At 44.0% G+C, this 11,968-nt stretch overlaps 1 protein-coding gene across 1 annotated transcript; it reads left to right on the forward strand.

The window, feature by feature from the left end:
• The first annotated feature begins 10,255 nt into the window (after positions 1 to 10,255).
• On the forward strand, positions 10,256 to 11,185 carry LOC141167439 (olfactory receptor 5AS1-like). Its single transcript, XM_073654842.1, has one exon. It carries the CDS (start codon positions 10,256 to 10,258, stop codon positions 11,183 to 11,185), a length of 930 nt encoding a protein of 309 aa, XP_073510943.1.
• Positions 11,186 to 11,968: the final 783 nt, after the last annotated feature.

An 11,968-nucleotide genomic window follows, 5' to 3' on the forward strand; every position in this document is an offset into this window, starting at 1 on the left:
TCTGCACGAGCCTAAAAGGCAACATTTTGAGCGCAAGCAGGCGTGAAATGTGAGAATTTTGTAGTGTGGCCTGTGGGGCTTTGGCTGCATATTTACACTTGCGTTCCAAGGACTGGGGTATGAACAACTGAACGCTGCGCTGGGACAAGGACATGGACGTGCTTCCTGATGCTGCCATATGAGAATGTGCAACGACAGGTGCAGGGCAGGAGGCATCATCGCATGCACCATGGAGAGGGGATTGGCTTGCATCCACAACAGTGGAAGAAGCAATGGTGCCCCCCGCAGACACTGTTCCTGGACCCTGGGGTTCGGCCCACAAAGTCGGGTGCTTTGCTGCCATGTGCCTGATCATTCTGGTGGTGGTCAGGCTGGTCATTTTGCCACCCCTGCTGATGATGGCCTGGCAGGTGGTGCAAATGGCCTTTTTGGGGTTATCGGCAGAGTCTTTAAAAAACAAGCAGACTCGGGAAGACCTAACAGTTGTACTGGTAACTTCCTTCGTGTTGGTGTTACGGGGAATGGTTGCCTGCCTTCTGTCTGTGGCAACCACACTGCTTCTTCCTGCCTGTTGGGGTGCTCTGCCTCCCTCCCCCTGTGTGCTGCTGTCCTCGTTCTGCAGGTCCTCCTGCCAGGTTGGGTCAGTTACTATATCGTCCACCACCTCGTCTTCCACTTCCGCACCCTGGACCTCCTCCTGACTTTCTGGCAATTGTGTCTCATCATCGTCCACCTCTTGTGACACTTTCCCACCGTTGCCTTCGTGTAACCGTGGCTGCTCAAATATTTGGGCATCGTTACACTCGATCTCCTCTTGTCCCGCTTCAAGTGGACCGGTCTAGAGGCCCGCATCTAAAATTGGAAAAGTGAACAGCTCTTCAGGCTGTCCGAGTGTGGGATCAGTTGTCTCTGGGTACTCGGCATGGTGGGAGGATGGAGGATCAGGGTGAGGAATATGCGGTCCAGACTCACGGCTACTGAGACTTGACTGTGTGGAAGACAGGGTGGTGGTGGTGGTGGCTAATTGACTGGAAGCATTATCCGCTATCCAACCAACAACCTTTTGACACTGCTCTGGGTTCAATAATGGTGTGCTGCGGGCCCCTAGAAATTGGTACAGGAAGGTCAGGCGAGAAGATGTGGGTGTTTGTTGTGGCACAATTTTGGCTTGCCCACGGCCTTGTCCTCTGCCTCTGCATGCACAATCACCATCACGTCCAGTTCCCCGTCCCTTTCCACGTGCATTGCCCATTTTAAATGGAAGACAGTATCTTCCATGCTCACTACAAATGACTGAGTTTGGAGCGAACTTATATGTGATCTGTGTGACGGAGAAAACAGAATTTTAAATACCTCGTCTGTAGGTAAGTAGTTTGAACAGCAAACTGCTGTGAATTGCTTCACTGACACACTGAAGTTTTTTTTTAATGGAGGCCAGAAATGGCAGTATTTTCAGAAAACGTGTATGTGATCCGTGTGACGGAGAAAACACAGTTTTAATTACCTGGCCTGTAGGTAACGGTTTTGAACAGCAAACCAGTGTCAAAAACTTTGCTGACACACTGAAAGAAATTTTTAATGGAGGCCAGAAATGGCAGTGTTTTCTGACAACGTATATGTGATCCGTGTGACGAAGAAAACACAGTTTTAAATAGCTGGATTTTTAGCGCTGTAATATAGAAAGGACCTGGCTGTATTCTGCAGTGCCAGCAAGCAAATGGCGCAGAAAAACCGTGTTCTCTGGATTGTTTTTTAAGCAAATTATGAGGATTAAGATGCAAAAAAAAATATTCCTGGCCCCTGAGACCTGGGCCTTTGTATAGAAATGTCTAACAGCAGCAGAAGGCATAACTGGAATGGAGCCTCTTGTGCTATATGCACTGCAGTCTGCTATATACCCTTCCTGCCTGCCTATATACACTGCCTGCCTGATATCTCTGGAGATGGATTAGTCCTCAGAAGGACTGTTTGTTAAGATGGATATGTGTAATGTATGGTTTTTCTCCCTACACTACCTAATACACGATTAAATCTCTCCCTGACACAGCAGCAGCTCTCCCTACACTGTCTGATTCGGAGTGACTATGACGAGCATGGCGGCGCCAGGTCTGATATAGACCTGATGATGTTGTGCGGCCAGCCAATCACTATAATGCCACAACCAACATGGCTACGGCATTACATTTCATGGCAGGCAATCCCTGCATGTTCATTGGCTGTCTAAAGAGTGCCAAACATGTAGGGACGGGACCCGAGCTCCCGCCCGAGCAACCCGGAAATACTCGCCGAGCTTGTTGAGCACCATGATGCTCGGGTGAGTACCGAGTAGTGGCGAGCACGTTCGCTCATCACTAGTATATATATTTTTTAAATTCTCTCCTCTTGATAAAAATGATGTAATTCGGAAAAATAATGGTTGGTACAATGGAAAGAAAGTTGCTTCAAAAACCAGCAGTATGGTTGTGGCATGTATGGTTGGTAAATTGGAATAGAAAAACAGGTATGTAAAAATTAACATGTGTTATAAAAAAATAAACTAACACATCCATGTCCTCACCAAAATAGATGTGACAAGAAAAGCAAGGTACATTCACAATTAACAATAAAGCAAGCACATGCGGCAGGCCATTGTATTCTGGAAAAGTGTATGGGTGTAATATTGTATTATTACAAGTGTGCAAAAAATATTTATATTTTTTCAAACAATTAATCAATTTACAGTCACACTGAATCTGCAGGTCAAACACCTCCTTATCACTTGAAATTGTATATTACTCACAGACTAAGATTACCACTCCATTTTTTTCTGCTCTTCAGTGCTGAATTAGTAGACCACTATGATACAGGCCTCTCTATTCTAGTTTGCAATGATGAGCTGTGTGCCCACTTTACTGTAGGGTATTGTTAGGGTATAACAGTGTGTAATAAGAAGCAGTAAGAACCCTTGTAGGATGTTCCATTAATATGGAAAGACTGCCATCTGCTGGCCAGTCAAAATCAAGCGGAACCAAATTGTGCAGGAAGATTTGCAGAGGGAGTGACTTTGTGTGCTGGACTTGATCAGGTGACCCACAGGAAGGACTTCCTCGATATAAAAGTCCTGCACGCCAAACCACAGGCAAATTTGGCGCTGTGCCAGAGAGCTGAGCATATGTGCTCCAGAGACATTGCTAAGTCCAGCATGACAGGCCTCATTGGAACTCTGTGTCACCCAGGTGACAGTTACCACCTGCAAAGGTCTGGATTCTCCACAGGAGAACTCCAAGTTCCGTCTACACTGGTCAGGACCAGGATCCGTGCCCTGCTCTGGTTAAGGCTCTGAGACCCAGCGTCACTTGTCAAGAGCCGAGGACTAGTCCTCTCATCCCCAAGCCTAAAAGACTACCGCCAACTGTGAAGCTGAGAAGAGCTGTGAGAAGACCGCGACAGGAGAGGCACGCCTGCGATTGACCAGGAACAGAGCGAGTGAGCAGGGCCTTCACTTTCACCTACGATACCAAGGTCAGCTGGGAGTAGTATTTCAGGTTGGGAGGAGGCCGTTTAGTACATGGGAGGGTCAACGGGCTTTGATAGAATACGCCAGAGGGAGACTTGCACCCTAGTGGGAAAACCTGGTGACCCCTGCTAGGGCCAGAGCGGGACAGAGAACTTACGTGATAACTCCCAAAACTGGGCGCACCACCTTTGTGAAAAGAACATTACCGTTTGCCCTCGATTAAACGTAAAAAAGCACTGATAGAAAAGACCTATGGAGATATAGTTCTAATAACTGCCTTAATTCATCAGGGGCTCAACATTGAGCTAGGTATCTTAGTTTTTTTAACAATATAATAGAACAATGATAATAGTATGCACTTTATCATGCACATATAGGCAAGATTGCCAGCCGCCATCTCTACTTGTAATGCTGAGCTGTGTACCTGATGTCCTATCTCGAGGCTGTAAAACCCTGAAATTGCTGCTAATTTCTCTGCTTTCATCTTTTATAATGCCTGTGATAGTCTCCCCTGATTGGTCGTGCTAGAAAATGTGATATGATAGCTGCAAGTCATTTATGGGGAAGTACATGGCGGCACACCGGAAGTCATGTGATCCTGCTCTCTTTTCAGAAATATGTGAAATGGCACCATGCATTTTTTTCTTTTTTGCAACATGGGTGTTTTGTCTTGTCCAGCCTCAAGCTTACTATTGGAGATGATATTCAGTGTGAACGATGTCTTTGTCAAACCCAAGTGGACCCGATCCTCCACAAGTGTGGAAACCTTACATTTGTGAGAAATAAATAATGCATAGATCATTGAGGATTGTATTCACCTACATGATGCCATTGATTAGATTGACCATAGCTTCTCCGCGTCTGTCCTTTGTGGTCTATATTTCTCTACTCATTCCTGTGTTGCTGGCACCTGTGGACAGATTATAAAATTGATGTTGGGAGAAGGCGCCTTCAGATATGAGAGACCTTGAGCAGCTTGTAAGAAGAGTCCAAGATTCCAGCTGAGAGGTGTAAGAAGCTTGTGATGGTTATAAGAAGTGATTGATTGCAGTTATTTATTCCACAGGGTGTGCAACCAAATATTAAGTTGTGGGTGGGAACAATTTTGTCAGGACCATTTTGGGGGTTTTGTGTGAAATTATGTCCAATTTGCCTTTTTATCTGGCTTCAGTTGTGATTTTCATATGGCCCACACCTGTTACTTGCCACAGGTGAGTTTGAACGAGCATCACATACTTGAAACAAAGTTGTTTAGCCTCATTTTTGGAAAGGTGCCAACAATTTTGTGTTGTTCAAATACACACAAAGGAAATAAACATGTGTATAACAAAACATGTATAATTTTCTGGGAGAAATACTTCATTTTCTGGAACACTTTCAAGAGTGCTGTAACATCCCTGGCGGCGTGCTGGCATGGCTTACCACCTCCCACCATGCAAGACCGCCATCTTATCTATCAGTCCAGGCTGCACACTTTGCTCCAGTACCTGCTGTGTGCATGTCTCTTGTCTGATTGCTTAGGGCGGCGGCGCGGTTACTGCCTGATTTTTATAGTTACTGTGTGCGCACTCCTAATGCTTCCCCAGCGTATTGTGAGTCACTGGATACTTAAACCCCCTCCACCCAGTAGGAGGTGCCTGAGCAACACTTTCTTTCAGTGTGTTCTGTGCAACTGAGTTGCCAGGTCCTGTTCTGTATCTTGTCTGTTTCCGCCACCCTGGGGGCTGAGTACCTTGGCCCGTTGCCTGTATCTGTGACTTCTAGTCTGTTCCGCCACCCTGGGGGCTGTATATCCAAGCCCGTTGCCTGTATCTGTGACTTCTGGTCTGTTTCCGCCACCCTGGTGGCTGAGTTCCCAGGCTCATTCCTGTATCTTGTTCCTGGTTCAGTTCCTGTCTGAACAGTGTTCTAGCCCGTTACTTGCTTGTCTCTATGTTCGTATCTTTCCTTTTCCAGCAGTGTCTGAGCCTGCACCTAACTCCAACTCGTTGTCTCTGTACGTCTGTTTGTGAGTTTGGTGTCCACTCGCTACTTCATTGTAAGTACCTTGTGTGTTTCTGCTTTGCTTGTCTACCACACCTGCGGATTTTGCTCTGCTCTGCTTGTCTGCCGCACCTGCGGGTTTTGCTCTGCTCTGCTTGTCAACCACACCTGCAGGTTTTTCTCTGCTCTGCTTGTCTACTGCACCTGCGGTTTTGCTCTGCTCTGCTTGTCTGCCACACCTGCAGGTTTTGCCCTGTTTTGCTTGTCTACCGCACCTGCGGGTTTTGCTCTGCTCTGCTAGTCTACCACACCTGCGGGTTTTGCTCTGCTCTGCTTGTCTACCACACCTGTGGTTTTGCTCTGCTTTGCTTGTCTGCTGCACCTGCAGGTTTTGCTCTGTTTTGCTTGTCTACCGTACCTGCGGGTTTTGCTCTGCTCTTCTAGTCTACCGCACTTGCGGGTTTTGCTCTGCTCTGCTTGTCTACCACACCTGCGGGTTATGCTCTGCTCTTCTAGTCTACCGCACTTGCGGGTTTTGCTCTGCTCTGCTGGTCTACCACACCTGCGTTTTTTTCTCTGCTCTGCTTGTCTACCGCATCTGCGGTTTGGCTCTGCTCTGCTTGTCTACCACACCTGCGGGTTTTGCTCTGCTCTGCATGTCAACCACACCTGCGGGTTTTTCTCTGCTCTGCTTGTCTACTGCACCTGCGGTTTGTGAGTTTGGTGTCCACTCGCTACTTCATTGTAAGTACCTTGTGTGTATCTGCTTTGCTTGTCTACCGCACCTGCGGATTTTGCTCTGCTCTGCTTGTCTACCGCACCTGCGGGTTTTGCTCTGCTCTGCTTGTCAACCACACCTGCGGGTTTTTCTCTGCTCTGCTTGTCTACAGCACCTGCGGTTTTGCTCTGCTCTGCTTGTCTGCCACACCTGCAGGTTTTGCCCTGTTTTGCTTGTCTACCGTACCTGCGGGTTTTGCTCTGCTCTTCTTGTCTACCGTACTTGCGGGTTTTGCTCTGCTCTGCTTGTCTACCGCACCTGCGGGTTTTGCTCTGCTCTTCTTCTCTACCGCACTTGCGGGTTTTGCTCTGCTCTGCTTGTCTGCCGCACCAGCGGGTTTTCCTCTGCTCTGCTTGTTTACCGCACCTGCGGGTTTTGCTCTGCTCGTCTACCGCACCTGCGGGTTTTGCTCTGCTCTGCTAGTCTACCACACCTGTGGGTTTTGCTCTGTTCTGCTTGTCTACCACACCTGTGGTTTTGCTCTGCTTTGCTTGTCTGCTGCACCTGCAGGTTTTGCTCTGTTTTGCTTGTCTACCGTACCTGCGGGTTTTGCTCTGCTCTTCTAGTCTACCGCACTTGCGGGTTTTGCTCTGCTCTGCTTGTCTACCACATCTGCGGGTTTTGCTCTGCTCTTCTAGTCTACCGCACTTGCGGGTTTTGCTCTGCTCTGCTTGTCTTTCACACCTGCGTTTTTTTCTCTGCTCTGCTTGTCTACCGCATCTGCGGTTTGGCTCTGCTCTGCTTGTCTACCACACCTGCGGGTTTTGCTCTGATTTGCTTGTCTACTGTACCTGCGGTTTTTGCTCTGCTTTTCTTGTCTACCGCACTTGCGGGTTTTGCTCTGCTCTGCTTGTCTGCCGCACCTGCGGGTTTTGATTTGCTCTGCTTGTGTACCGCACCTGCGGGTTTTGCTCTGCTCTGCTTGTTTACCGCACCTGCGGGTTTTGCTCTGCTCGTCTACCGCACCTGCGGGTTTTGCTCTGCTCAGCTAGTCTACCACACCTGTGTGTTTTGCTCTGCTCTGCTTGTCTACTGCACCTGCAGGTTTTGCTCTGCTCTGCTTGTCTACCGCACCTGCGGTTTTGCTCTGCTCTGCTTGTCTGCCGCACCTGCGGATTTTTCTCTGCTCTGCTTGTCTACCGCACTTGCGGGTTTTGCTCTGCTCTGCTTGTCTACCGCACCTGCGGGTTTTTCTCTGCTCTGCTTGTCTACCACACCTGCGGGTTTTGTTCTGCTCTGCTTGTCTACCGCACTTGCGGGTTTTGCTCTGCTCTGCTTATTTACCGCACCTGTGGATTTTCCTCTGCTTTGCTTGTCTACCACACTTGCAGAATTTGCTCTGCTCTACTTGTCTACCGCACGTGTCGGTTTTGTTCTGCTCTGCTTGTCTACCGCACCTGTGGGTTTTGCTCTGCTCTGCTTGTCTACCACACTTGTGGGTTTTGCTCTGCTCCTCTTGTCTACCACACCTGCGGGTTTTGCTCTGCTCTGCTTGTCTAGCGCCCATGCGGGTTTTGCTCTGCTCTGCTATTCTACCGCACCTGCGGGTTTTGCTCTGCTCTGCTTGTTTACCGCACCTGTGGATTTTGCTCTGCTTTGCTTGTCTACCGCACTCGCAGGTTTTGCTCTGCTCTACTTGTCTACCGCACCTGTGGATTTTGCTCTGCTCTGCTAGTCTACCACACTTGCAGGTTTTGCTCTGCTCTGCTTGTCTGCAGCTCTGTTCCTGTATCCCAGTCTGTACTGGTCCCTACCTTGCCTGCGTTCTTACCTGCCAGTACCCACCTGTCTGTATACCAGCCGTGCCTGCCAGTATCTACCTGTCTGCATACCAGCCGTGCCCGTCAGTACCCACCTGTCTGCATACCAGCCATGCCTGCCAGTACCCACCTGTCTGCATACCAGCCTAACCTGCCTGTTCCCTCATTTCCCAGTGTGGGTCAACAGCTGTGACCGGGGTCTGACCTGGAGTAGCACCTGGTTCCTCTGCTCGGTACCTCCCTGGTTCTTGAAGTCGACTGAGCCGCTGTGCGACCTTGGTCGTAACCAAGTTGATACTTAGTCACGCCCCTCCAGGCACTACTCGGTTCATGGTTCAGTGGGATCACTAATCACGCTCACGCCTGTCTCCGGGCGTGTACATAACAAGTGCCAACACTTTTAGCCATGACTGTATATAGAATATGTTTTCTTTTTGTTCCTCTTTCATGATATAGCAATGTAAGATACTACTTGGTGTCAATCTACAGACCTTTTCCTCACCATCCTCCTAAAATAAAAATGACAACATGACTGTATAAAAAAAATATGGTGAAAGAAAATGTCAGAATTTTCCTGTATAAAATATGAATTTCTTCCCCATTGGGCAACTTTTTCATTTCAAATGGAAATGCACATGGGTTAAGAATTTCTACAAATCTTAAATAATTACTAAATGTAAAATGTTTCCCTATCGAATAACTTATTTAGTCTGCAAAGAATTGTGTTAATTTAACCTTTAATTATTCACAAATTCCCTGAACAATTACCAGTGCATGAAGATGTATACAATGCACTTATAAATAGGGGGAAGAATAATGAGCATTTTCTTTATTGTGGAAGATCGTTCTCATGGCATCTTCTGTCATCGTCATTATCTCTGGCACAGGTAAGCTTCACATGACTGTTATTTCCTTATGACATGTGGGGATAGTAGTTTCATAGGACACAAGGTACTGCTGATAATGCCAGGCCATGTTACAATAGGTGAGTTTAAGCCCTTGGACCACTGGTAAGTCTGTAAGTTTCCGATGATATACCGAACAAACATTATTCTTTTCTTCCCTGTAATGGAACCAAATTTTCAACATGGAGACTTCTAGACAAATCCATATATTAGCATCTTATTTGTAATTGGGTAATATAGATATTTAAATGTTGATAGAAAATTAAATATGCAAATTATCTCTTCCAAGAGGACTTGAACTCTACTGCCATCTACTAGAAACAGCAACCATAAAAGTCAATATCGACCTTTAATGAACCTTGCCATATGACTTGGGATACTCTCTTTGCTGACACATGTTTCGGGGTTTTTGCTTCTCCTCCGTGCAAAACAAGATATCTGATATGGCTGGATGAGAGGCCTCTGACTGGGTTCTAAAGGGTAACATCAAACCATTAACAAGTTCTAGGATTGCAAAAACAAGTCTGCTTTCTTCTAGAAACAACAATGTCACAGTTCAAAAATATAATATGGTATTGGAGTACAGGTACCGTGAAATGAATAAGGCTGAGATGTTAAAAATACACACACTGTTTCTGCAAGGAAAGTAACCATGATTTTGTAATCCTTGAAATCTTGAAAGTCATCCCGTTCATTGAGTGTCAACTTTCCATTATGCCATTACTATTACTGTCAAATATTCATCTTGATTGATGCCTTTCAAAAAGACCCAACCATCTAGAATTAAAAAGTAAAAATTAAGGAGCACATTTTTATCAGATACATTGAGAAAAAACAATATTTGGCTCTATAGTTTTCAAGGAAAATAAGATGGCAACCAATATGACCACTATCTCTCTTTTACATTGGCTGTCGCTTATCTTCTCAGACAATGGAATGCCTTGGTGTGTTGACCTCTTCACTTTCGAAGCAAAAATGTTCTTCACTTAAAATTTTAAAATTGTTCTTAACTTATCCCCCCCCCAAAAAAACTCCTAAGAAGCAAAATCTATAACAGCCCCCTGGATATTTTCAGACTCTATTTTAAGGGATTGTCATTTCGTGGTGGTATCTGTTTTTAAGGTGATTTGAATTCAAAAAGATCTAGTATTTAATGATGAGCAAATTGGAGAAATAACTAAAACTAGATCACCATTTGTGATATAGGTAAAGCCCGAATGCAGAATCAATGCACTAATAATTAATTCTTCTTTTGTCAAAAGTCATATTCTGCATTTTTTTCCAGCCATGGCTGCTTGATGGGATGGATACACCAGTTTTATTAATTAAAACAATGGACAAAAACCAGACAACAGTCACAGAATTCTTTCTACTTGGTTTCCAAATCTGGTCACCTTTCCATATACTACTGTTTACTTTCTTCCTGCTGATTTACGTAATAACCCTAACCGGTGATTTTCTCATAGTGATTCTGGTGACAATAAGTCATCGACTTCAGTATCCGATGTTCTACTTCCTCAAGCACCTCTCGGTTTCAGAAATCTTATTTACGTCTAATCTCACTCCCAATATGTTGTATATCATTCTCAGAAGTGGTGGCCTCATATCATACACTGGTTGTATCATACAATTCTACCTTTACATAGCTTTGGGCAGCTTGGAGTGTCTTCTTCTCACTGTTATGTCATATGATCGATATTTAGCCATATGTAACCCATTACATTATGCCAACATGATGAACTTCCAGTTTTGTCAAACCTTGGTCTTAGCCTCCTGGTCACTGAGCTTCACTCTCGTTTTGATAACTGTTACCCTTTTATGTCAACTAAACTTCTGTTCCTCGAATATCATTGACCATTTCCTCTGTGATTTTGCTCCTCTTGTGGATCTCTCCTGCTCAGACACCTCTGTCATCAGGATGGAAGTAGTTTTCATCTCCATCCCAATAGTTGCCTCCACATTTTCATTTATTCTTTGGTCATATATCTGTATTTCTATCACCATACTCAATATTCATTCCACCACTGGGAGACGAAAAGTCTTCTCCACCTGCAGCTCTCATTTGGCTTCGGTATGTTCGTATTATGGTCCTCTCATCGTAATATACATGGTGCCGTATAGGAGGGATTCCCTTAATGTGAACAAGTTCTTATCAGTTCTGTACACTGTGTTTACTCCATTGTTTAACCCTTTAATATACAGCTTAAGGAATGAAGATCTTCAACACGTTCTCTGGAGGCTACTGAACCTTGAACATACATAACAAACTACTGATAGTGTTGGATATGATTGTGTGTCATATATTTGGGGTTTTATAGAATCAGTTTCTTGTTCTGTATCAGGTATTCACATAAAATGTGCTGAGCAGCAATAATAAAGGATACACATTTAAATATTGAATACTATTTTTTTCCTATCTGGTATTTTATTTTTTCATATAAACAAATCCCACTTTTTTTTTATTTATCAGAGGAACCTGTCAATCAATAAATTAATTAAATCAATACATTTAATTTTTAAATAATAATAACTGTTGTTGTTGCTATTGCTGTTATTATTTTTAATATTTATTAATTATATTATTTATAAAAAAAATGAAAAGTAAAATAAAATCATTCATAAATATATTTTTAACCAAATGCATTATTATTTTTTCATATAAACAAAACCCATTATTTTTTTTTTTATTTATCAGAGGAACCTGTCAATCAATTAATTAATTAAATCAATAAATTTAATTTATAAATAATAATAATTGTTGTTGTTGCTATTGCTGTTATTATTTTTAATATTTATTAATTATATTATTTATAAAAAAAAATGAAAAGTAAAATAAAATCATACATAAATATATTTTTAACCAAGTGCATTAAAAACTATTTAACTATATGATAAAACGAAATAGGACAAACTAAATGAATCTGTCAATCCTCGTGGGAGGCAACAACTAAATAAAATACAATAATCAATGCAATCAAGTAAATAATGAAAAGATTGGATGTAACATTTCTCATCAGGATGCACATAACACAAAGCAGAGACTTAT

This window comes from Phyllobates terribilis, unplaced genomic scaffold (genome assembly GCF_046119375.1).
Source record: "Phyllobates terribilis strain yellow unplaced genomic scaffold, ASM4611937v1 Scaffold_11__3_contigs__length_659146591, whole genome shotgun sequence".
Taxonomy (NCBI): domain Eukaryota; kingdom Metazoa; phylum Chordata; class Amphibia; order Anura; family Dendrobatidae; genus Phyllobates; species Phyllobates terribilis.